At 32.7% G+C, this 27611-nt stretch overlaps 3 protein-coding genes across 10 annotated transcripts in view; 2 read left to right on the top strand and 1 right to left on the bottom strand.

The window, feature by feature from the left end:
- LOC101244104 (phosphatidylinositol glycan anchor biosynthesis class U protein) lies at positions 1-6395 on the top strand. 3 transcript variants are annotated; one of them, NM_001322083.1, is made up of 14 exons: positions 54-323; positions 423-470; positions 826-886; positions 988-1020; positions 2152-2276; positions 2351-2485; positions 2752-2828; positions 2983-3227; positions 3376-3432; positions 3508-3676; positions 4890-4947; positions 5019-5104; positions 5221-5277; positions 5980-6395. In NM_001322083.1, exons 1-14 carry the CDS (start codon positions 161-163, stop codon positions 6055-6057), a joined length of 1392 nt encoding a protein of 463 aa, NP_001309012.1. In that variant the 5' UTR covers positions 54-160; the 3' UTR covers positions 6058-6395. The 3 variants fall into 3 exon arrangements, with proteins under 3 accessions (XP_025888049.1, NP_001309012.1, XP_069143708.1); XM_069287607.1 differs by having other exon boundaries at positions 70-323; positions 2084-2276; positions 5980-6373; XM_026032264.2 differs by lacking the exon at positions 988-1020 and having other exon boundaries at positions 1-323; positions 5980-6373.
- A 6608-nt stretch (positions 6396-13003) lies between these two features.
- Positions 13004-27611, bottom strand: part of LOC101265357 (protein HAPLESS 2) — a 28149-nt gene continuing 13541 nt past the window's right edge. The window contains exons 16-22 of one of the 6 annotated variants that reach the window (XM_026032430.2): positions 25589-25701; positions 24234-24334; positions 23586-24143; positions 23437-23492; positions 23174-23218; positions 22529-22614; positions 13004-16240 (exon numbers count right to left, since the gene is read on the bottom strand). In XM_026032430.2, coding sequence (XP_025888215.1) covers positions 23632-24143; positions 24234-24334; positions 25589-25701 — 726 coding nt within the window. In that variant the 3' untranslated portion in view covers positions 13004-16240; positions 22529-22614; positions 23174-23218; positions 23437-23492; positions 23586-23631. Of the gene's footprint in view, positions 16241-22528; positions 22615-23173; positions 23219-23406; positions 23506-23585; positions 24144-24233; positions 24335-25588; positions 25702-27611 lie in introns of all 6 variants that reach the window. The other 5 variants (XM_026032428.2, XM_026032429.2, XM_019215073.3 and 2 more) reach the window with 5 other exon arrangements.
- LOC101265665 (cytochrome P450 87A3) lies at positions 16236-23696 on the top strand. Its single transcript, XM_004246079.5, has 9 exons — positions 16236-20891; positions 21011-21332; positions 21616-21765; positions 21878-22129; positions 22206-22295; positions 22380-22458; positions 22555-22661; positions 22791-22918; positions 23005-23696. The coding sequence occupies exons 1-9, from the start codon at positions 20692-20694 to the stop codon at positions 23105-23107; spliced, it is 1431 nt and encodes a 476-aa protein (XP_004246127.1). The 5' UTR covers positions 16236-20691; the 3' UTR covers positions 23108-23696.

Here is a 27611-nt window from a genome sequence, read left to right on the forward strand (position 1 = left end):
ATGTTGCGGGCGCTAGGCCCAATTAAGTGACCAAGCCCATTTAAAATCACCATACGAGTCGTCACAAGTTGGGCATTTCTCCGGTTCGAAATTCGATCGCTGCAACGCTGCTACCACAGCCATTGGAGCTGGATCTGGAAGCTCTGGTGCGGTAGCAATAATGAAAGAGGAGGAGGAGAAGAAGAATATGAAAACGAAGCCACACTTTTGGAGATGGGCAGTAGCATCAATGATCTTCAGATTAGTTCTCATTTACTTTCCCAAAAACCTTAACTTAGCTACTCGTCCAGAAGTTTCCACTCCGGTCACCAGTCTACGCCGACGTATTCAATCTTGCCGGAATTCATAATTATTCATACAGTACCTCCCTGTATAAGTATAAGTATTTTGATTAACTTTTTTTTTTTTTTTACTCTTAATAGTGGCAGAAGGTTACTGGTTAACGCAGTCATCGATGTCTCCGTATGCCGGTACGTTTCCTATATTTCTAGATTTTCAAGTGATAAGCTTAATACTCCCTTCGTTCACTTTTTAAGTGTCATATTTAGCATAAGTCAATTTGATTAATATTCGGAGATAAGCTGAATTAGATTATTTCAATATATTAAATTTGTATTTAGATATTCAAAACATACAAGTTGCAATACTTTGATGAAATTCCATCTTAACTTATTGGTAAAAGTTCATATGGTTTGACTTTGAGAAGCAAACATGACAAATAAAAGTGAACGGAGAACGGAACCCTCGGAAGAGTACTTCTTTTTTCATGATTGTTATGGTCAGAGTTTCACTTGTCTGATGCTTTGATTTTGAATGTTTTGGAAGGTTCTATGTATCATGGTTCTCCACTTCTGCTCTCGGTTCTCGGTCCGCTTACAATGAAGAAGTAAAATATTTAGCTTCAGCTAAGCATTTGTTCATACGTTCACGCTCTGTTGTTGACTTTTTCCTTTTATTGTGACTTATTTTGTTTGTTCTTGATGTTAGAATTGAAGGACAGCCTTATCATCTTCTATGCAGGTATTATCTCTTTCTTGCTTTCCACAAAAATAGAAATACTCATTTAAGGCATATATATCGGTGTGGATATATAATTAAGCTTCGCACTCGTTTAGTGATAACTTTATACATCATTGATTTTGGAAAAAACACTTAAAGAGCTTCTTACTAACTCATATACCGAAAAAAATGATTGGTTACTATAGAATCTTTATGGCTGCATCATATTAAAGATCATACAGTGATTATCTTGTGAATGGGTTCGTTAATGTTTTTCTAAGGAACTTCAGTTAATGGCATTTTCTTTTATCCTTAATTCTATATTCATTGTCCCTAGCTGTTACTATGTCAATTAAATGTGGTGAGGAGTATAAGAAGCGCACGGAGATGGAAGGGTGATGAGCATTACCATGTTGTACATATAATTAACTAAGTGAAAGCATTCAGTGTAAACGCTTAACTCTTTCGAGAAGATCCAAGTAAGAGTAATGATTCTGACTTCTAAGTAGCTTTGTATACCTGCACTCTCAAGAAGGATGGTTGGTTGACTTCCTTGAAACTTCGGGGAGCTGTTTGTAAATTATAACAAAATCTTGTTTGCTGTGGTTCTTGTTATTTCCTCAGAAGAACTGATTAAAGCACAAAAGTTGGTTTGCTGCATTATCTGCCTCCATCATCATCACTTGATAGCACTTAATTATTTCTTTCTTTACCTCCATATTTTCTTTTAAATAGAGAAGTTCCAGACTAGGTGTGTGGGGTGGGGTGGCTGAATGTGCTTTAGTAGTATGATGATGAAAGGGTATTATTGAGTATGGTTATCAAAAAAAATAAGTTTCTTAGATTGTACAGAGAGTTTTCCTATGGAAAAATTAGACTTATTGGACAAACCAAATAAACAAGACACTTAGCCTGAGACAGAGGTCATACTGCTTGAAACGAGTTACCTGCATGTAACATGTTTCCATGTTTGCATTACTTCAATGCTAAATAATATTTTGTCCTGTTAATCTTGCCTGAGACTATAAAATTTGCAGATAGAAAAGATTTCATGTTGAGTTTTATCTGTTACTTGCTCATGCAGCATTATTTCTGAGTAGCTCTTTCAAAATTATGAAGTCACATGGACATTCAACCAATTTTTGGATATAGTTTGGTTTCTGTGATTGCAGATTTCATCTCTGCCATGCTAATCCGGGCAACTGGCCTTAAACTTCGCATGGCATATTGTGAGAGATTAAAATCGCTGGGTTTGGGGAAGCTCTTTGAAATTTCTGGTGAATATTCAGCTTTAATGTCGAAATTTATTTGCTTCTTCACTAGTTAATGATGCAATAACCCCTTGTTTCAGAGATTCTACCATCGGAGGACATTGCAGCTCTTGTGTACTTGTGGAACCCTTTAACCATAGTCACATGTGTGGGTTTCAATACAACCCCTGTGGAAAATCTTTTTATTATCTTGTCACTTTATGGAGCCTGCATCCGTAAGAAGTCAATAATCCTTTTTATATGTTAGTGATTTTTTTCTTTTCTTCTTTTTATATAGTTTACTCGCCACTCCATTTATCTTTATGCTTTTATTGAAGGGGAAACTAGGCATATTTGTCCCTTCCTTCTTGGTGCTCTTGATAGGACATGCTCTTTGATTTTCACTTGTTGTAGTGAATATAGCTTTTCGTTTTCCTTTTCAAAAAGAGAATTTCTTATGGTGCTTGTATATGAACTGATTAATTTACTCGTTTGTGTACAGGAGTAGCCCCATTGGCAGCTTTTGGGTGGGTTGTAGCATCTCATTTGTCTCTCTATCCGACAATCCTGATTATACCTGTAAGTTTTTCTTGTCATAATGTCATAAAAAGCTGAAATATTGCATAAGTTTAAAAGGAAAGAGTGGAAATACCTATGAAGTCTGTCTTCTTTAGTTTGTGAATATTAATGTTTATGAGTTCTTCTAATTTCTATTAGGTTCTTCTTGATCCAGGTAATCTTGCTATTAGGTAATGGTCCAGATGCAACCCCAAGGAAATTGTTCCTGATGTATAAGAAAGATGAAGCTGACAACTCAAGTAAAGGCCGGGTGGTAAATGGCTTATCAGAACAAAAAAACTTCTCATGGAGACCAGTTGGACTCTTCTTTGTCTGGGTTTTTATTTGGACCTTGTATACATTGGTTTTGTGTGGCATCTTCATGAGAAACTATGGTGGCATTTCAGAAATGTTTAACAGGTACTAGTTATTTTCTTGTGCTCGTCATTGCCTAGACAACCTTCACGTTTAGATATTCAATTGATCTTGGTATAAATGGAGGGATATTGATAGAAAGGATTCATGTAGCCAAGACTTACTAGCTCAAAATCATTTTATTCACTTGCAGGACCTATGGGTTTATTCTTACTGTCAAAGATTTGTCTCCAAACATTGGTGTCTTGTGGTAAGTGACTATAGAATTGCTTTCTCTGTGAATTGTCTCTTCTTTCATTAACCTCTTTGTGCATCTTGGCTGCAGGTACTTCTTTGCCGAGGTCTTTGAATTTTTCAGAGACTTCTTTCTGATTGTTTTTCATGTGAACATCCTTTTCATGATACTGCCACTAGCCATAAGGCTAAAGCACCGGCCGTGTTTCTTGGCTTTTGTTTACATGGCAATCTGTTCAATACTTAAGCCCTATCCTTCAGTGAGTACTCTTTTCCTAAGTGAATCTTTAATGCCTAAATCCTATCCATACGGATCACTATTTCCTAAATTTCACTTCACTCAGGAATATTTTAAAATTCTAAATTTGATGTTTGAAGATTAAGCACTTCAACCTCTTACACCATGAGATAATTGTCAATATGTGAAATTATGACCCCTGCAGGATAACTGGAATCATGTCTGTGATTTTTCCCCCTTTTTATGTGGGGGTGGGGTTACAATTTGCAGTCCCCTTTCTAAGAGGATGTGTTAGGACTGTGTAGTTGAGAGTTTCTTGATTTTTCCATTATCAGTAGGATGCTGAATTTATCATCTAGTACTCCATCTAGTTGCAAAGTCTGTCTGACACTTTTGTTTCAGTCATGATGCTGTCATACATGTATCTTTCTATGTTAGTATGGATGACAATGGGGTGGGGAAAGGGCAGGGCGGGCAGATTACGTCCTTAACAGCTCATGGCACGAGCAATTAAGTAGGGTAGGGCAGGGTAAATTATTCTTAAGAAATAAATAACAGAGCAGGGCAGTTGTGGGTCAAGATGATGAGTTCTGATTTTCTCATTATTGGTCATTGGCATTTGTAGCTAGGAATGGTATGGAATTTGAAAATATAGTAGCAGTCAGTTTTTATGTTCTTCATGTAACTTATAATCATTATACACCAGTCTCTATCACAGTTTACACTAGTAACTGTGAACACTAATCTAGCGAGCAACAAATAATTTGGATTCTTTTGGGTCTAAGATTGGATAATTTGAAGTTGGCACAGTAAAATTCCTTTACGAGTTATTATGTTTTCTTTTTTCCCCCGGTACTTCTTCATATATTTAAATAATATGTGGACTATATATGGATTAAAATAGCTTAAATGGGTTGGGGCAGGACGGGTCTAAGCAGAGCCTGTAGGGCAGGGCTAAATCATGGAAAATTGCTAAATAGGGCAGGGCAGGTGGGTTGAAATCTTAGCAGATCAAGGCTGCCCTATCCTGCCCTGCCCCATTTACATCCCTAGATGTTAGGCTGATTCTGAAATTATGTTTCTGAGATTTACCTTGTTTGACAAAACATAAGCTGCTTGCGTCTTAACTTTCATCAAGTCGAATAAATTGCTCGGTATTTGTATTTGCTTGTGTTTTTTGCAATACATTATGATCATATCTTGGCTCCTGCTTAACCTGGTTCAAAATTGATCAGGTTGGGGACTCAGCTCTATACTTGGCTTTGTTAGCTTTGTTTTTCAATGAGTTAGCAGGTACTAAGCTTACCCTTTTCACTTGATTACGGTCCTAACTGGATTATATCTGACCATTATACTCATTGCAGAAATGCAGTTTTCCTTCTTTCTCTTCTGTGGATTTGTTGGAGTTTCCCTTCTTAGTCCTGTGATGCACAACTTGTGGATATGGAGGGTATATATCCGCTTCATTAGTATGCTTATGCATTATTGCTCCTAGTGTAATTTTAAACATTAAGGTAATGCCAGATATGCATTAGGTGCTTGTGCAAATAATTACTACCTTTGCAGGGTACTGGCAATGCCAACTTTTACTTTGCAACAGGAATGGCTTATGCTTGCTTCCAGGTTTGTTTTGGTACCTTTACTGGAATAATTCTTGGTATGTATGGCTTGTGAAACATGTCATGCATTAAGAGAGTTCTGCGTCAAATCAATTGATATCTGACCTGTGAAACATGTCATGTAATAATTATTCAAAACCGGCTGGGTTATTTTCTATTCTTTGTCATGGAGCTAGACAGCTAATAGTATTCTAGTAGAGTGACATGGCTTCTTCATAGATAAGAAGGTTGTGTAATCATGGTTTTGTTTCCTAATCTAAATGAACTACTACTTTTATAATCACCTTAGTCTATCAGTAGGGCAACACATTCTTGCCTTCATCTTTTCTTAAGCAAAAAACCAGTCATGCTAGGACATTGTCAGTCAAACTCCTTTCTGTGGATGGTGGCCATTAAGTTTGAACCCCATAAACCTGCTCTTACCAATGCAGTCACGACTCATGTCATCAGATATAAGTTGTCTAGACATTGAACATATAGGATGCAGTACATTCATGTTGTAATATCATTGCTGAGGTTTGAATCCCTATTGTTTAAGTTGACAATTTGACTAGTCTCTTCTGAGGTTAGCTGGACTCCCTTGCGCAGTTTTGTTCTATGGATTCAGCAGATTATTCAAATCGCATAATTGCGCACCCTAGCTTTTGGGGTCCTGCTCCTCATCTATATTTGTTTATTTTGATGTTGTATATTCTTACCCGTGCAGATTATATTGGTTGTTGAGAGTGTGAGTGCTATGTTGAACCATGACAGAAAGATCAGAAAGTTGGTTGCAACTACATAAGCTTGAGATCTAAACATCATATACGAGTTCAATCCGATTATTCATGATCATTTTTTTTGCCAGACAGATCCATATTGCCGTTGGTTGCAGTTTCTTTAGATCAACTCCATTGCAACTTAACTGGGTCTGAGTTTGCTTCCATGATATAGGGTTTCTACTTGTGGCTTTATGGAATGGCCATTTAACGGATGTGTCGTAACACGTGATAACTCATACCAAATCATTGAATTCTGGCTTTTACACGCAAGTTGTATGCTAATGTAATCTCTCTCTGATCGATTATAATTTACAATGTGCTTGGTTCTATTCTCATGAATTGATACATGGCTTGATGACGAGCTTTAGCCTAGCCTGACCCCAGTCGACATAGAAGCGGAGCTAAATGAGAAAGTCTATTCATGAAAAAGAGATACTCTAAGCAAGAAGTGTTAGATACACCTTGGTATGCTATTCCTAGTCTGTCCATGGAAGAAGTGTTCACTTGCTTACGACATCTTCATTCACTCGTCTTGCTATTTTAGAATGGGAAAGAATCTTCATTCGAGTTATCTTTGTTTGCTCCATCACCCATTTTACCACTCAATCTCAACTTAATAGTACATTTTTCTCACGTCGATATATTAGAACAGAACTGAGTAGCAATAGTTAGAAGACAACTATTTGAATTGTGTCTTTTTGGTTCAGACGACTACTGCCTAATCCAAGTAATATACTAATTGGGCTTACTTTCTGTCAGCCCATTTATCTGTAGGACTGCAAACCAGAGAATGATATTTTCTAGAGGAAACAACACAAATTCTGCGAGTTTAAATCGTATACAAATTATCTTTTGTACCACTTTTTGTTCGCTAGATACATGTATCTGACTGGCTCAGATACATGCGGGTCAAATTAGGTGCAATTTGTTTTAGATACACTATATTCAAGCATGATTTGCATGTATTTGGAATATATTGACTCTCTCGTTTGCCTTTAAGCTATCTCGCTTGTCTCTTTCCTCTCTCACTTGCTTTTATCCTGTTTTGCTCGCATCTCTCACTATGTATTTATATTTCAAAATATATTTGAGTTTCTCAAATTTTGTATAATTGTATATATAGATTCAGTTTCATCTATCTTTCTATTAAAAATCAATTTCATCTAGCGTATCCAATGTCAGTTTCATCAGGTATCTAGTATCATATATTTGGTGTATCATTTCATAGATACATGTATATATTATTATCAAAAAAATGCATAGATATATTCATCAGCGTATTCATGCATAGAGAGATCAAGGAGGGAAGGGCACAAGGATTGTCGAGAAGATTTAGTAGATGTTTGTCTAATTACAACTCTTATGTCTGACATATAATAATTTGTAGCTATGATTTGTAAATACGTTAATTGTAGTCACATTTTTTAATCACTCTAAACAAAAGCTATTTATGTTTTTTTCTCTTTTTTGTTTTCTTTGTTGTCAATTAGACAAACAAAATTTTGAGACAGTTTGGTGAAGAATATACTATGTTTTGATTAGAATTTTAGATTAAAACTTAAAAAGAGGACGAAGAACAATATGTTCTACGTCGAATATGTCCAATATATCAGCAGACATACTATGACATATATACATCATACAAAATCATATACACTACATATAATAACAGAAATGTTTATTTTTACCAAATTATATTATGTTTTGTAAATACTATTGTAGCTTTTGTATGTCATTTCCTCCCTTTTTGTTGTTAAATTTTACTGGACTAATAAACAAAGTTGAAAGGTGGCAAAAGTTAGGCAAAGAGGTTGGGGGTGGGGGTGGGGGGTTGGTACCGGGGAACCAAAAAATGTCTGCTAGTTAATAGCTTTGTCCCTTTTGATGTCATCAACATAGAATAAAAAAGTGTATACAAGTAAAGAATACAAGTTAAAATTGGGTCAAAGCATGTGATATACAAATGAAAAATTGCAAATGAAGTAATTGAGTATAGTTGTATTTCCTTTTAGCTTGATCAATGTCTTTTGACTTATATTCTTAACAAGAAAGAAACAAAGTTTTATGGTCCCTAGGTTTTGTTTATATCAAGTCATGCATGATATCACCTTAAGCAATTTTTTTAATCAACTATGGAAAAGTATGCTTACTTATTTTTCCGGGGAAGATAATTAATTACAGGAAGTCTTTTAGAAACAACTTTTCTTTTTATTTCAGAGTTTATGATAAAGATTGTGTACATTTTATTTTTTAAAATGTTAATTTATGAAATTTTACTAAATATATTGTTATTAGAAAATAATAATTCTATTTTCTACAGCTTAATTTATATGGTTAAGAGGGTGATCATCCACATCCTTGATTAATCCCTCTCCTTCCTCTTTAATGTTTTCTGAGTAGAATCATTTATCTAGTGCAGTTTATAAACTATTACGCAATAAGTGAGTGTTTTACCTAGTTTGCACAAAGTGCTCACTCAAAGGGCAAAGTTATGATAGAGGTTATAGAGATTACCGCTTATCCTTGAATTTTAAAAAAATTATTTAATTTTAACATTAACGTGATATATTCAATTTATTTTTTAAGAACTCTTTAATTTATTTATTCTTAATTAAAATTACATGACTAAAAAAAATATGATTTTCTTTTTAACTTCATAACAAATCAAAATCAGTTTAATAAAGTTATGAGGGAAGGAATATGCTTTAAGTGATTTTTAATACGTAAATAGAAAAAGGGATAAAATGATTTCTACATTCTTGACTCTAAAGATGCCATAAAAGCTCAATTGGACAGTTGTCTATGATTGATTTCACGTGTGTTGAACAAAACTTTGTTAACACATTTCTGAATTTCACTTTCTTGGATAATAAGTAGTCGGCTACTGATTTATTACTTTAAATATTCAATGTTTCCCTTCTCAATTTATCTTACTTATATAATTAGAATTTTAAGAGTCTATTTTTTTTTTTTGGATATGTACCATAAGCACAGACAAACTAATCATTAATAACTAATTAATTGGATATTTACGATAAGCACATACAAACTAATCAAGTAATTTTCATGAGATAACACCTCGCCTGAGTTGTATACATACATGTATATGTACATATACATATAATAACAACTATAAGTCTACGACATCGACGATGAATTTCGGAGAGGATATATAGTAATCGCTACAAATAAAGATAATTTCACTGAAATTTATACTATGTTTAACATAATCTTTCTACTCTATTTAGACAACTCGCTCATTGAAAAAATCACATAATGACAAACAAATACATTGAAATACTGAAAATAGTTGTTCAACATTTTTCTTTCTCATTAATTTAATTAAAAAATCTATGGAAATAGTGATTTTATATTTTTGAGTGAAATATAATGATTTTTAGTAAAATTCTGCACAAACCTTATCAAAATATATACATGCATCTATATATATGTACATATAATGACAAATTGAGTTTTGCTTCATGCATCTTCTTGAATCCTTCACCAAGAACTATACGTGTGTGTATGATGAAACATTGATTTTTGCTTCATGCATGTTCTTGAATCCTTGATCACCAAAAACTATACGTGTTGCTGACTTGCTATATATGAATTTTTTTTTATAAAAGAATTTAATTCAACAATCATCTTAGCATAATGTTTATAATGTCCTCGAATTCAGTAGAGCCTTATTAATATTGTTATTAATTATTTATATCATGCATCATTTAGTTTCATTACTTAATTTTTTATTTATTCATAGCTAAATTCAATATACTTCATTTAATTCTACTCGAAATGATCACTTAGGGTGCAACAGCAGCTAAAAAAAAGGTTTCCTCGTTTAATTACTATTTACTCACTTCAATAATATTTATCCACGATGAACTTCGTATATTCTTAAAAAGTTATAAATAGAAAAATAATTTACTATATTATTATTTGAATATAATACATATAATGTCTTAAAATGTAATAGAAAAATAACACGAACGATAAATTAGAAATTAAATGTAAAATTATCTGCTCATTTCATAAAGTAGACAAATATTATTAGACATCTCAAAATAATACGCTCTCAATTCACTTTTACTTGTCATTTATTCCTTAAATAAGTTTACAATTTTTACTTGTTACGTTTGATATATTAAGAAAAAGAACAATGAGTAATTTTTTTTCATGTTTTACCTTCATCATTATATACTTATTATCAAAATCATTTCAAGAAATCATTCAATAGGGAATATTGATAAAACACTTTCATAATTACTTTTTTTTTTTAATAATATATCAAATCAAATCAGGATAAGTAAAACAAATAAAAAAGTTACACAAAATAATTATCGTATGACGAAAAGAGTAATAAACAAGACAAATTATATACTCATGTAGTGTAAAAGTTAGTATTTCTTTACGATAGTGCAACGCATGTGAGATGTCCTCGGTTTCGTAAATTAATAATAAGCTATTTTAAAGTTCATATGGGGAGAAAATGAAGTCATAAACACCAGTTTACAAATATTCTTAAAAAATATCATAACTATATGATTCTCTCTTTTTAATCCTATTATAAATCCTCAATTGTCACAATTATGAGTAGAAAAAATTTAACAAACATAGTAACAAAAAAGAATTAAATAGCGCGTAATAATACTTATACCAAACTAAATCAGGGATGAATTCAAGAGTAAAATATACAAATTTACATTCCGAATCCTATTATTGTCATTATTACTGAGTCTGATATTAATTATTTTTTATTTATTTAAGATTTTTTTGACTCGTATATGAAGTTAAGAACCAAAATTATAAAATTTAAATAAATTCATTAATTATACACAAGATGCTTGCCCTTACTAATGGTTGTGGATAAGTGAACGTGGCACTAAAAAGCTCCACAAATGACTATATATAATACTCCCTCCATTAAAAAAGAATGACCTAATTTGATTTGGAACGGAGTTTAAGAAAGAAGATTTTTTAAATTGTGATTCTAAATTAAAGTTATGTCAAACATACCAAAATGTTCTTTAACCTTGTGGTCTTAAACACGCCACGTGGAAAGAAAAGTTAAAATATTGCCAAAAATGAAATAGGTCATTCTTTTTAAAACAAACTAAAAAAAAATAAAGTTATTCTTTTTTAAACGGAGAAAATATACGTATATTATAGTCAATACTTCTATATTATTTACCTATATTGTGTATTTGATATCTGACTAAATTTGAATTCTTAATTTATGTACTTTTTTATATGTATTGAAGTTTCATTAAATTATAATTGTCATATTTCAAAATTTGTTTTTAGGATAATACCCTGTCATGATTTTTCCCTTTTTAAGCTCTTAAACTAAAAACTTTATTAAGAATGAACAAATCTCAGTTATCTCATTACAAATCATATTTATTTCACTTCATTCATACATCATCAGTACATGGTATAGTTGATTATAGTACTCTAATTAATAGCATAAACTTGCATTAACTTAATTAGTAAGATCAGTTTCATTACGTGATAAATTATATTACTACTGCAACTAGCAAATGTTCGTGCATAAGTGAATGTGGCACTAAAAAATAAAAATACCGTTTGGTTATCGAGGAAATAATACTGGTACTAATTTATACCCTCTTTTGGTTGACATCATCATTTCTGGTATATAGAATTACTAATATTTATGAATTTTTATATCGTAATATCGATATAATTTTTTAATTTTTACTGTGTAATAATTTATACAAAGATAAAACACTTGAGCAAAATAACTTGGATTTCGATAGTCTCTGTTTATTACCTTAAAATATAAGATCACAGTCCATAATTCTCACACTATAATTTTCGCGTAATTTGTCTGCGAACGAAACGTTTTTTTAATTGTTTTAGTAGATTTTATTTATATGCATGTATGAGGAGAGAAGGAACTTATATTATATTTCTTATCATTAAAACGTGCAGAGCAGAACAAATTGTCAAACTCTAATATTAGTGGCAGTAAGGCAATTTATGCCCTAGTACCTATTGAATTATATGTTATTTTCTAATTTTTAGTGTACTGATTCAAATTTCTTCCTTATCTTTTATCTTATTTTAATGGTAGAATGGAATTCATATTAATAGAGAAATGTTCCTTCTAAATTAATCCTTTTTCTAGTAGGAAAAGATTTAGAACTCTATAAATAGAGAAATGTTCCTTCTAACTTAATCAACATTCACAATGTAGTCTTAAGGGCTTTGAGAGTTTTGATTAAGGGGAGAATTTGTGGGTCACAAGCTTGATACGTTATCACTTGCGTGAACCTCCCATGTATTCTGAGTGAATTGTTTGAGGTTGTTTTCCTCTGTATTTTGTACTCTCATATTTATAGTGAATTGTTCATCTCTTTGTGGACGTACGTCGATTGACCGAACCACATTAAATTTTTGTGTCTTTTGGTATATTTCTCGTTGTCTTCTTACTCGTGGCCTTTCGAGATTCGCTTTGCTAGCTTCCGCGTTTACATCTACTTATTTTCGGTCCTAACAAGTGATATTAGAATTAGATTCAACACTTCTCTCGATCGATCTCTATTTTTTTCTCCTTTATTCGTTGGCTTTTTTGATTATTGGTAAATTAAGTGTTGGACTAAAATAATTATTAAATGTTTTGAATATGGTGTGCTATCGTTCTCTTTGAATCAAATTTATCCGTTTTTTATAATATTTCAAACCATTAAGAGTACTCTATTATTTTATGAGTAATTTTTTTTCTTCTCTACTTTCTACACAAGACTTTGTTCACACATACTCAATAATCTCCAAGACTCGTGGATCATGTGCAAAGGCATTAAGCTGAGTCCTACACCATCAATCCCCCATTTGCATATTTGTTAGTCGAATTATTGACTTTGATATCAATTGTTGAGCTAATACAATCAAAGATACTCTTAAAGGCAAAATTACACATTTAGCAGATCAGCAAAATTAATCACCTCATTTATTTTCATTAAGATTAAGACGATTAAAGTTGAATGTATGCCTAAAAGATTAAGATGTTGGCTCTAGATCTAAACACTGAATGATTAAAATTATTTTTTAACATCTGAACATATATAATTCGTCATTGTATAAGCATAATAAACATATAATTCATTACCCACTTGAAAGAGACAAAACAGACTCTGATAATAGAGAGATGGGGGAGCGAGGGCCAAGCATATATAGAAAGAAAAAAGTGATGATGTTTAAGCTTACGAAGAAATATATTAGCATTATAAAAAGTGTCTACATAGAAATAAGACACTCATTATCTGACTAAACAAAGTACAAATTAGAGTTATATGGTGATTAATCAAGTATAATTCTGTATATATTCTTTATACTATAATTTACTAATTTACTGATCAAGTTTGATCATATGAAGTCTAGGACACTTAACGTGTTGAATAATTATGTTAATATAAGATCTGACAATCGACCAAGTTTTCCAAATTACTCTATTTTATGTATCCAATCATCACGATTGAGTCGGATAATATATAAAACAACAAAATTAATTTTCTACTCCTGTCATTACCAATAACATTTAATATATTATAGTGTGAAAATGCTTCATATATGAACACTACATATATTTAAAGATTGCAAAATTTTGCATTAGATTGGTTTTGACTTTTGACTTAGTATAATGTAAGACAAGATTGGGAGGAAAATAACCATAACACAATGACCACATATTACCCACAATACCCAATTCTAATAAAATTCTACAGTGATCATATATCTTATGTTGATAACAAGACCTTATTATAGTCTCATATTGATGGCAGATTAGGGGTTTGAATAATTTATCTTAAAGTTTTTCTCAACTTTATTTAATTTGTGAGGTGATTTATTTGGGTCAAGATCGATATTTTCAGGGTCACATCTTGTCTTAATTCAAAGGAGATTGATTGAGATGGAGAGTTCTGACCATCAAGAATTCACGCAATGATTTTTATAATATCTCAAAAGAACAATAAGTGAACACTAATTAAATTCTATCTCCAAAGTAATTATTTTATCTAATTAAACATACAAATTACACTTAATACCTATTTGTATTTATACTCAACGAATTAAAGATTTCAAAACTAGCACCCAACTAGTCAAAAGTCAAACCACGAGAACTATGTGAGCAAATTTTTATTTGTATGGAATACCATTTTCAAGATTACCCATGGGATCCACAGGCAACTTTTTTGCTTCCATAATTGTGGATCAAAATGCATAGAGCTTGATGCACAATTGCACATGTTCATAGTTCTATTATTTCCGAATTATGGTCTCTTTAAACGGAATTCCTTTTCGAGACAACATAACCTAATAAATGGAATTTTTTATCAAACTAAATCATTATATAAAGTAATTTATCAAAATAATATATTTTAAATTTTTTACAAAATTAGTATAAACGTTTTTTACAGTAACGTTTTATGATATATTTCATTTTTTAAAAACTGATGGATTAGGTTGATATACGTTACTGTGAGTAACGTTTACTCCTAAAACATTACTGTAACGTTTTAGATATAAAACATTACTTTCAATAATGTTTAACGTTTTAGTAGTAAAACGCTACTATGAGTAACGTATATCAACCTAACGCCGTCAGCTTTTAAAAAATGAAATATACCCTAAAACGTTACTGTGAAATACGTTTATATTAGTTTTGTAAAATTTTTAAAAACGTATTATTTTAATAAATTATTTTATATAATGACTTAATTTGATGAAAACCTCCTAATAAATGGGATAAAATTTACAAATACTCACTTTTTTTAGCTTTCATATTGTAATTGCAAAATAGACATGATTATGAAATTTTAGTTTCGATAAGTGAAACTCCAATATAATCACGGAGTGTCACTTGTGGAAGTAAAAATTACTTCAGGATAACAACTATTTTTCAAAGATAAGACAAAAAGTGAGCAATTGACGCTATTTTGACAATCTAATAGTACTGATTATGTAACCTCTTCAGATCGTGGACGCAAAATCTTCAAATCTCTTATTTTGTTCAATTTGCTTTTGCTTAGATTGGAACCTGATCTTAGCTATGCTCTAGCTAAGTAAATTTTTCCTTTTTTGGTCAACGTAGGTACAGAGATTCAGCAATCAATTTGACTGCTTTTTAACACCTGAGAGTAGTTGCATCATGCATGATTTCAGTAGTAATGTAGTTGAATAATTAGATAAGTATATTTTAAGTTTTGTATACTAGTAGCGTAAACACTTTTCACACCGTTCTGTTAAATGCAACTACAATAATAGGTAACGCCTTATAATATGCATGATGTAGTAATCTGAAAAATTAGATTTATATAACAATCTGATATAATCGAGTCAATTAAATTGAAGATATAACCTTTTTCTATAAAGCCATGCGATATAGCTTAAATCTGATTATTATTATTAAACATATTCACACAAAGCTTACACACTGAGTACTTTCATCCTTTACTAGAAAGTTTTAGATTTGAGCTCTATGTGAATGGAGTAACTGTTTTTGGTAAGGAATGGTTTATCCAATTAATATATCGGCCCCGGATACTAAACATTTGATGAAAAGCTAAAAAAATAATGTTTATGACAACTCAATGCACAAAATATTCTGTATTCATGTATGATCAAGGAAGACGTTGCATCTTAAGGATACAAAATTTTAAATTTTGAATTCGACCATGCATGAGCAGGTGAAAGCAGCTAGGACTCATAAATTGTGAAGTTGAATTAGGAAGAGGGGAACTAGTTTAAAGGCAGTTGACCAGGATTATTGTCCTGAGTTTCATTCAAAAAAATACTTTCCCCATGCGCACGGCACAGACAAATGGTACAACTTTTTCCTCAATCATCTCCTTCTCCTGCTAATATAATTTTATTATTTTCTTCCATATACTCTCTATATATTTACATAAATTGCAAGTAAAGATATGCATTATATAGTATATAGAATATACATACATACTTTATACTTATTAATAGTGTGAGCATATTACAGGTGGTAGTTGAGTGCTTCCAAATTCCAAAGCATGTGCTCTTTACCCACACTGACGTGCTCAGGCTAGTTTCCAGAATGGCCATGTCTTCTCACTATTTTTTGGCATTATTATTTGGGTGTCTATTTACTTCACGCTCCGCTTGGTACTGTTATTTTGATGATGAATATTGTTGTTATAGACAAGAATTATCCTATTATATACAGACAGGTAAAATATATTATTAAAAGATTGGTTTTAAGGAAAACTTGTTTCTTATAACAAAATGTACTTATAAGATCGGTGTTATATAAAGAGATATGATGACTGTATCTTACGTATGTATAATTTTGAATATCCATAATTGAATTTCTACACTCGTCGGTGTATCAATGGATTCTTTTATTACTCTCTCCGTTTCAAAAAGAATGTCCCTATTTCCTTTTTAGTTTGTTTAAAAAAGAATGATCCCTTTTTTTTGGCAATACTTTAACTTTAACTTTTCACGTGACATGTTAAGACCATAAGATTAAAGGGCATTTTAGTACATTTGATATATCTTTAATTTAGAACTACAAGATTAAAAAATCTTCTTTCTTTTCTTAAACTTTGTTCCAAGTCAACTAGGTCAACCTTTTTAAAAGGAAAGGGAAGGAATATTATTTCAAAAAAATATTGTACAATACTAGTTCCGAGTGGATTTCAATTTTCACACATGCATACACTAATATTTTTGTCCTTATCAAACACACTCATGGTCAAATCTCTCCGTCAAAATAATTCTCTATCCTTATATTAATCGCTATTCTGTCGAACGGTAAATTTGACTATAGGAATGTATTCAACAAAATATATACGATTAGCACAATTCTAACAGTACCACAAGTAAGGAAAATTCTCTACTACATATCATATAGCTAGGCTCCCTCTCTCATTTTCCCCTTTCTAACTATAGCATCATAGATTCATAGGGTCGAAATCACACGATGTCATGTTGTTGAAACTAACAATTATAAACCTTAAAGGCATAAACGATGACAAATCATAAAACAAATAAATATTTTAATAGGGTTTGACAAATTAGCTTATACTATATGAGAAAACTAATATAATAACTATCAAGAAAATAATATTTCACACATAAGAGGGTCAACATTATATTATATAATTAACTTTGAACTTCAGATCTTGAATTTGTTTTTTATTAGAATTTAGAATGACCCCGAGTTAGGAAGGAGGAGGTTCAGTGCGGATCAAGTATTGTACTTGGACGATGTTTTATTAATACTTACATGAGTTGGTTTGTTTGGTGGAGACTAAGCCCATCGAGTGATCGAAAAGACAAGTAACAAGGGACGTTCGACATATAGGGAGACCAACAGTAGGCAGTGTATGAAAAAGTGTTTAATAACTCCAGAAGTTGTAGTAACTTCTAAGCACCATGCCTTACAAGTTTAGGGGTAAAAACATACTTAAAATATAGCAAAAAGAGAAATAAACTATCTGACCAAAAACTATTTCACAACTTTGACCGTTGCGGTATGAAGTTTAAAAGTCAAATGCTACTCTTAGGTGCATTTGGTATAGAGATAAATATTTTTAATCTTTTCTTATATTTGTTGATTTCAATATATCTTGTTAAGGAAGCCACGTTTCTTAAAAATAATGAGATGACTTTGCTAGTAAAAATTGAGAAAATAAGTTCTATAACTTACATTTTAAGCTCATTATTTTATCTTTACCCCTTGACCATCTCACATCCGACCTCCCACAAATTCTCAATCCCCACTACATATTCAATTTCATTGTCATAATATTTTGCTGGGGCACATATAAACATATTTGGAACGATATTTTTTTCTTATCTATCATAGTTCAGACAATAGAATTGAGTTATAATATTCTTATATGTTTTTGAATAATCATATCATCCTGAGTTAATTTTTAAAATTGAGTTAAGTTTAAAAATCATATCTTCATGCCCCTTATTGAATCTACTCAGAGTTATTCTAATTAATTATTGAGCCATGTACTCCCTTCATTCAATAATTGTTATTTACTATACTATTTTGAGATGTTCAATATTAATATTTGTTCATTTTATAAAATTAATAAATAATTTTATACTTAGTTCATAATTTTTTCTTATCATTAATTTTAGTTATTTCTCTATGAAATTTTTATATTGTATTTATTTTATTTAAAAGATAATATAATAAAATTACCATTATAATTTCTTAAAAGTGCCGAGTATTATTAGACAGAAAGTACTACCAAATAATTATACCAACAAAAACAAAATCAAACCATTTACTCTGGATTTCTTGGGTAAAACTAAAGAAACAATTTTTTTTTACGGTAATTGCATTCTACTTAAAAAAGAAAAAAATGACACCAGGTGGAGAGATTTTGGCTTTTAAATAGGTGGGTCTCCAGTACAGATCTGTGCTTTACACCATCAAGACAAGTAGGACCTTTTTGTGTCGGTTCTTAGAAGCCCCAAAAGGATTATAAAAAAAAAAGGTAAAAAATATACTTAGAAGAAAAAGTCGTTTACTTAAAAAAATAAGTACTTAACAAGGTCCAGAGAATTTGACTTCATTAAGCACTTCATTATCTCTCTTAATCTATAGAGTTGGTACTAATTTTTTATTTTTTATTTTAATATAAAGTTCAAACCAAGAGTCAAATTGAGCTGTCATTATTCTGCACCTCCACATAAGCCTAAGGTAAAAGGCAGTTAAGCCATCTGTGTCATCCTCTTAAACAATCCATTCAGAATTTGGTCTTTTTCTCTGTATTCACTTAAACTTTTCCACTAAAACAAATCACCGATAAATTGGTACATTGGTACAGCACCAATGACATACCATTCCAGCAATAACTAGGATTTTTCCTGAAGAAATTTCTCTGTAATAGTGACAGAAAGGAACACTTTTGAAAAATGAAAAGTTAGCACAAATGGACCCCCCCTTTTGACCCAAACAGTTCAGTCTGCACACGAGTTGAGTTTATTTTAGTCATAAAAATCCCAAGAACCAGACAAAGATTTTGATTCCCGCGCTTGGTTTAGTTTAAGAGTTAAACAGTTTGATAAACTCATTGTCTCCTTTCTGTTTTTGTCTAATACATGAATCTTAAGTAGATTATTATAATACTAAAATACAAAAAAATGCAGGATTAGTATGATGAAGCATGCTAAAACTGTATATAATGGTTGGTCATTATCCACAGTAAACCTACCTTTCTTTCATTATTTAGTGGGATTGAGCCCGCGGCTCGACGGTGGGGTGGTGCTCTATGTGTTGAAAATGAAAAAGAGTTTACTGTAGAGCAAAATAATAGTTAAATTTTCCATTTTGTCAGATAAGATAATTTAGAAGAGTAGAGGTGGAAACGGATTGTCTACTTTAAAAGAATAGAGGCAAATATATCTATAGATTTTTCCAGCAAATGAAGGTCACGAAGATGAAGAAGTTATACTAGTTTAGGAACAAGTGATCAAGGAATTGAAGTCTTTACTTCTGGCTAATATAAGCAATGTAGCTTATGGACGGTTTTAGTATTTTTCCAACAACATATACAATGTAGTTTCGTGAAATTTTAAAATGTATATTAGTTTCGTGAAATTTTAAAAGAATATATGCTGACCTTATGCCTATCTCAAAGATAGAAAGACGGTTTCAATAGACCGTGCAATATTTGGTATTTTCTAATGTTACAAAAAGGACAAGATAAGATAATTTAGTAGAGAACCTGATACAGTTGTTGCCTCAATATCTAAGATACTTCAATTAGAATCACTGCTTATGTAATTTAAGATTCAGACTTTGACATGGTATAACCAACTACAGCTGAAGAATAAGATCTAAGATGAGATCTAAATATTGTAAAAACTAAATTGAATCTTAATTCTTTACATTAAGTTTGTTTGAAAGACAGTATTTAACTTAGATATTGGGAAGATTTTTGATGTAGCTGATGCAACCATTAGATTTTGTAGTTGTTGTAATCCATCTTGATGATTGATTTCATATTTCTAAATTATGCAAGCAAGAGATGACTTTAAATCCAATTTTCACCCAATTAAATTTGTGAATTAAGGAAATATTTATTGATTTTCCTAATAAAGCTCCTAAAGGTATGCAGGTACTCCCTCAGTTTTGTGTTTTAAGACCTTTCAAAGATTATCTAAACAGAGAGAGAAATAATTAGAGGAAGGATCGTGTAAGCTTCATCGTTATGTTAGGCTTTTTCTTTAACAATTTTTTAAATATGGCCGTTGACAAAAGAATGAGGGTATTCTCAACGCAAAATAATTCTGGCTATACTATTCTTATCTCCAACTACTAGTACAGCTTTTTTTGAGCAACCAACTTAAAAAAACAATAAAAAATATTATTCTAATTAGTTGTAATTCTAGCCTGCCTATTTAAGAACTACTCCTCGTGGATATGGAGTACATGACAGCAGTTTCTTCTCATTCTACAAGTCTTTTTCTCTCAACATCTCCTACCATTACTCTTCCACTTCTTCCTTTTGATAATAAAAACAATACATCTCTTTTTCCTTGAACAATTTCTCAGTCTCTTATCAAGCTATTGTATACCTGCCTGCAACATACATTTGCACTTATAGGGGCACCTAATTCATATTACTACTAAGATGATATCAGTTGGTATGTCCATTGGGGCTTTTCTGATTTTGATCATTATACATTGGGTTTACAACTGGAGGAATCCCAGATGCAATGGAAAACTCCCACCAGGTTCAATGGGCTGGCCGTTACTCGGCGAGACCATTCAGTTCTTTACCCCAAATACAACATTAGATATTGCTCCCTTTGTGAAGGAGAGGATGAAAAGGTGGTTAATGCAATCCACTCTTTTGGGTTTTAAATATTTTAGTAGTAATAATACAAATTGACATTTACTGGACTTCATTTTACCATCCTAGTAAATTACTTTTTGGCAATTTATTTCAGGTATGGGCCGATTTTCCGCACTAGCGTGGTGGGACGTCCTGTTATAGTATCTACAGACCCGGACCTAAATTACTTCATCTTTCAGCAAGAGGGACAGTCGTTTCAGAGCTGGTATCCAGATACATTCACTGAGATATTCGGAAGGCAAAATGTAGGTTCCTTGCATGGTTTCATGTACAAGTACTTGAAGAACATGGTACTAAACCTTTTTGGTTCTGAAAGTCTGAAAAAGATGCTGCCTGAGGTTGAAGAGGTGGCGAAAAATAAATTGAAGAGGTGGTCAGGTCAGACAAGTGTAGAGATGAAGGAAGCAACTGCCAATGTAAGTTAGCCAAAATTTCCCCTTCAGTAATAAAGGGGAGCCCGGCGCACAAAACTTCCACTATGCGCGAGATACAGGAAAGGACCAGACCATATTGGGTCATATGTATTCAGCCTAACCTTGCTTTTCTGCAAGAGGCTATTTCCGCAGCTCGAGTCTGTGACCTCCTGTCACATGGCAGGAACTTTATTAGTTGCACCAAGGCTCCCCTTCAAAATTTCCCTTCAGTACTATATCATAAAGTTCTCAATTTTAATCAGTTTATTTCCTGGTGTTTCTGCAGATGATATTTGATCTAACTGCCAAAAAGCTAATCAGCTATGATTCTGAGACCTCATCAGAAAATCTGCGGGAAAGTTTTGTAGCTTTTATACAGGGGTTGATTTCCTTTCCTATAGACATTCCCGGAACAGCCTACCACAAGTGCTTACAGGTACTAATACTAATATTTAAACTTAGCCATCTGGTACAAGAATGAGGTTCAGTTAAATGGTGTGCCCATATACTTGTTAAAGTGATGAACTGACTCTAGAGGTGATCATCAGGGAAGAAAGAAGGCAATGAAGATGCTAAAGACAATGCTAGAGGAAAGAAGAGCAAAGCCTAGGAAGGAAGGAACTGATTTCTTTGATTATGTCCTAGAAGAACTTCAAAAGAATGACATAATCCTCACAGAGGCAATAGCTTTGGATTTGATGTTTGTACTGCTCTTTGCCAGCTTCGAGACCACCTCTCTGGCTATAACTTTAGCCACTAAATTTCTTCACGATCATCCTTTGGCTTTAAAAGAATTAACAGTAAGTGTGGCTAATCTTCTCCTAACTTATCAACCTCATTATATGCCAGAGTTAACGGGTACATAATGCCTTTCAGGAGGAACATGAGGCAATAATTAGAAGCAGGGAAAATCCAGCTTCTGGACTTACATGGAAAGAATATAAATCAATGAAATTTACATTCCAGGTATTTCAATTAAAACTGATTTTCCATTTTTAGTATTCTTAGTAACCAGCACTAAGAACATTCTTCATTATACTGGATGTGTAGGTTATTAATGAAACAGTCAGACTGGCAAATATTGTTCCTGCTATTTTCCGGAAAACACTAACAGATATCAACTTCAAAGGTATATGATTAAAAATCTTTACCACCATCTTCTTGTGAATAAGGCTTCAGATTTACTCATAGAAACATACCTTAATATAATACTTATCTGATGCAGGGTATACCATTCCAGCTGGTTGGGCGGTTATGGTTTGTCCTCCAGCTGTACACTTAAACCCTGCCAAATATCAAGATCCCCTTGACTTTAATCCATGGAGATGGGAGGTGAGCCTTTCATAATTTATTCATTGTACTATTTTTGCACTACACTAAAGGTTAGAGAAAATAAAAGTGGTTGTGTGTTATCATAGAGTGATATTCTCAACTCCACTATGAAATATTCATGGAATACAGGGAGTAGAAATAAATGGAGCAACTCGAAATTTCATGGCTTTTGGTGGTGGTATGAGATTTTGCGTTGGTACAGATTTCACTAAAGTGCAGATGGCTGTCTTTCTCCACTCCCTCGTGACCAAATACAGGTAGGAACATAACTTGCATTAATATCTTTGAGAAAGGAAGAGAGGAAGCTAATCAGTTATAAATTATAACTGGTAATAACTGTCAGGTGGCAAACAATTGGAGGAGGAAACACAGTGCGGACTCCTGGTTTACAGTTTCCCAACGGTTACCACGTTAGGATCTCGGAAAAAGATGAGAAGATTTTATAGCCAACATATGGTAGATGGGATAGTCAGAAAAAGAGGCTGAAGGCAATACCAGGAATTCAAACTTACCCGGATATTCTCAAAGCAGCAGAAGATATTGCCGCTGAAAGAATGCTGGGACAAAGAAAGAAAAAACTCAGCAAATTAGTCTGGGGAAATTTTGCAAAAATTTACTGATATGACGCCTATATATATATATATATATATATATATATTCTTTTATTTTCTTTTTTTATGATTTAAATACAAAGTGTAGTTGTTGTTGAAGAAGGAAAAAACAAAAAAGTGTGTAAAGTCAATACATGGTACAGTTTTGAATGAAGAAGTCCTACTAGAATCAGAGAGTTCATTTTTTCCAGCTCCTCCATATTTCAGAACCCTGCTCTCCCTGCAAAATATCCCTGGAACATTTAGTTTGTAAGTTAGGAGAGGTCAAAAGCACATTATAAAGAAGAAAAAACAAATTTAACATCTTCTGTACATGAGATAGCTGCAAGGCTCTGACAATCACTGTCAACCAGCTTCAGTCATTCTTCCCACTTGCTTTGCCACTTATGATGTGGGTCATTTAAGATCGGATGTTTGTGCCTTAGATATTCCTCTTGATTTTTATCACCTCTCTTCTTGTTTATGATAGGTCCTCCCAAGGTTTCTCTCTCATTTATTCGTCTGTGATGTCTCATGTGGTCGTCCTCCCCCTTCTTTGAATGATGTGGCTTTGTGATACCTGAGCTCTTGGTTTTTCCATGTTTATGCTTATCCTTGTGCACATGATGAAGGTAGTAATGATAATCAGCTTCTCCCAAAAGATTCTCGCCTGGGTCATTCTGAAACCTTGTGTGCCTTCTATGATGCTTATGATGCCTTGGCTCATTCTTATGACTTCTTCTCTTATGATGATTTCCTAATGGGTCAGCATCGTAACTGTGCTTCCTACGACTCATATGTTTATCTTCAGTAATTGAAAAATGATCCTCCCACCAGTCATACAGAGGATCAAAAAGACCTTTCTGGTGAAGAAGCCAGAGTAGTACAATCACTGCAAGTCATAATAGTAACATACCATCAAATATTTGTCTTCTTTCAACTTCTAAAATGTAATCTACAAAACGTTATGTAAGCAAGAAACCTGTTGGAATAATTGCCAAGAACAGACAAAACATCACCACCCAACTGATGCAGATGTTCTGTATATGGCAGCTGAAGTCGAAGAATCCATAGCACTTCATTCTGTCCACAGAAAGATTCAGAGTTGCATAATCCAATTGAAAACAAATTAGACATAAACCACTTTCTCTCAGGAAATAGACAGGATTTGGTCTTACTTTCAACAAAATCTAACATCTACATTAGACATCAGCAAACTAAAATAAACTAACAAATTAATGTAAAATTCATGCAAGTATATCTCCTCAACATGAGATCATAATTATCAGCATTCTATTACATAAGAGAAATAATATCCTTAGGATGATAGAAAAATCTTGATGATATATTTCAAGCATTCGACGTGATGGAAACAGCCAATTTCCTAATCAGAGTAGGACCAATTTGCAAGAGAGAATTCAAAATCTAGAAAAAGAGATGCATCAATTTCTCAAATAGAACTTCAATTGGTACCTCTATGCTTGACACATTTCCTCGGGAATAAATCAAAAATTATATCACGTTTGATCCAGAAAGCCGAGGCAATATCTGAAGCACATGCCACAGCATAATGTAGAAAGAACTGATAACTGAATCCAAGTAGCTATTTCAGCTCAGTTTGAAAAAATAATAATATTGCAGTCTCCTATATTCAAATTTATACACTACCAACCAATCTTTATAGTTAATATATATGTAAAAGATTAATATTCATTAGTTAACAAATAATTGTTGACAAAAGCTAATCAGAAAATTATTTGTCAAAAGAAAACTATTTCGTAACACGAAAATTGAATTTATGTGATAGGAATGCTTAAATAACAACAACGAATCTAGTGTAATACCACAAGTAGGGTCTAGGAGAGGGTGGTGTGTAACTGGATCTTACCCCTACCTTGTGAGGTAGAGAGACTGTTTCTAAATAGATCCTCGGTTCAAGTAAAACATATCAGAGCAGGTTTGGAAAGGAAATACAGCAGTGAAGAAGCCATTTTGAAAAGGAAAAAAAAATCAACAATATCAACATAGGAATCCTTAAACATTATTCAAAAACCTTAAGTGATGTAATAAATCTTTAAATTCCCCATAATCATGATTAAGCAGAGAACAATGTAAGACGGCCAGAAATTCAACATTGAGGGTATATCAATTCAAAGATGTCTCAAACTCCTACCTATAGCACCCAAGTGTACATAACCTTACTGAAACTCAATTAGGAGAATGTAACTGGAGTGAAACTCAACTGAAAACACAGCAAATTGACATAAAAGTCTTCCAAGAATCTTATCTATATCTATATCTATATCTATATATATTCATTGGTGATCATTTGAGTACCTGCAGCTTTTCCCAGTTAGAAAATCTGCCAAATTCTTCCACGTCTTTTTCCATAAATCCTCAATGCTCCCAAAGAAACCATTGATGTTTGTCTTAGGAGGTTGAAACGGAATCTGCAATAATAAGATGACATGTGATCAGTGATACAAATAAGGGCGAGTGCAAGACATTACATATTTTACCTGACAGCCTTACCAACGATGTTTCTGAAGAATGTTTGAGAAAGTTAGATCCTAGAGAGATCGTCTTAGGATAATCTAATGGCAAAAGGGATGCGTAGGAGGATAAAAGGAAAGCATATTCTCAAAAGCTAGTTTCACTATAGATTAAATGGAATCCAACAAAGCTATTCTTACAGGGAGATAGACTGAAACTTCACCGGAGCCTGGAAGTAATACTGATGGGGTAGTAGCAGTTTTTGGAAGTGCAGTTATTTACTACAATCAGGCAAGAAGAGGAAAAAAAATAAGATCTATTCCTTTTCCTCTACCATTTTTGCAAACTCAAGTCCACTAAGTTTCAACGTATGACAAGCAGAAACCAAAACTGTTTCCAGGTTGACAACTATACGGATTAAAGAACAATGCAAAGATCATTACAACTGGAGAGGAGTATAACAGGGTGCTAAAAAAATGCTTCAATCTCTATTAAGAAGCTTGAGCTTCGAAACAATGGCAGTCACAAGCAACAAGAACTAGAGCTAAAACAATGAAGATGATCTTGTAGAATGCAAAAGCTTAACTTGATCTTGTGCATTAGTAGAGTATTTATAGATTACATAGAAGCATCTAGATGATTTAAAATTGTAACTAACTATGCACATTTAAAACATGTGATAACTAACTCTCTAACTAACTTTTATAACTAACTTTCATAACTAACTAATTGTATAATGCAAAGTAATATTCAATACCCCCCCTCAAGTTGGAGGTGAAGACAACACTGCCAACTTGTCAAGAATGGAAGAATGTTTGATCCCTGTTAAAGCCTTTGTCAATATGTCAGCCAACTGATCTTGTGTGGAAATGTGATGTAATGAGATAAGTCCTTGTTGTAGAACATGTCTCACAAAGTGACAATCTACCTCAATGTGCTTGGTTCTTTCGTGAAAAATAGGATTCTTGGCTATGTGTAAGGCAGATTGACTGTCACAAAATACTGAGATAGGCTTTGGATAAGGAACATCCAATTCAGTAAGTAATCGACTAAGCCAAACTAATTCACCAACTACTTTCCTGAGTGATCTGTATTCAGCCTCTGCTGATGATAAGGAGATGGTTTCTTGCTTCTTTGATTTCCAGCTAATTGGACTGCCACCAAGTAAAATAATGAATCCACTCACAGATCTTCTGGAATCTGTACATGAAGCCCAGTCTGAATCACAGTAGCCTTTTAGAGAAAAATCTGCATCTTTGGACATAAACAAACCCAATGTAGGATCAGTTTTCAAATATCTTAGAAGATGAAAAGCAGCTTGTAAGTGTGGCTCTCTAGGATCCTGCATGAACTGGCTTAATTGTTGTACACTAAAAGCAATATCCAACCTTGTGTTTGTAAGAAAGTTAAGTCTTCCAACTAACTTTCTGTAGTAAGTACTGTCATTTAGAACTGAGCCCTCCTTAGCTCTTAGCTTTGTGTTTGGATCAAGAGGGGAAGACAAGGAAGTCATATTTAGACAATCATACTCCTTCAACAAGTCAAGTACAAATTTTCTCTGTGAGATAATGATTCCCTGAGTTGTGTGAAGCACCTCCATCCCCAAGAAATAATGAAGTAATCCCAAATCCTTGATTTTGAACTTGTTGTGTAGATAAACTTTCAGGTCTGCTATCTCATCAACATCAGTTCCTGTAAGGACTATGTCATCAACATACACAGCCACATAAACTGCTGAGCTTAATGTCTTCTTGTAAAATAGAGAATAATCATACATGGAGTGAGCATATCCCCTAGAACATAAAGCCTCAGTGAGTTTACCATACCATTGTCTGCTGGCCTGCTTGAGTCCATAAAGGGACTTGTT

The sequence above is a fragment of the Solanum lycopersicum genome, chromosome 8 (assembly GCF_036512215.1).
Source record: "Solanum lycopersicum chromosome 8, SLM_r2.1".
NCBI classification, from domain to species: Eukaryota; Viridiplantae; Streptophyta; class Magnoliopsida; order Solanales; family Solanaceae; genus Solanum; species Solanum lycopersicum.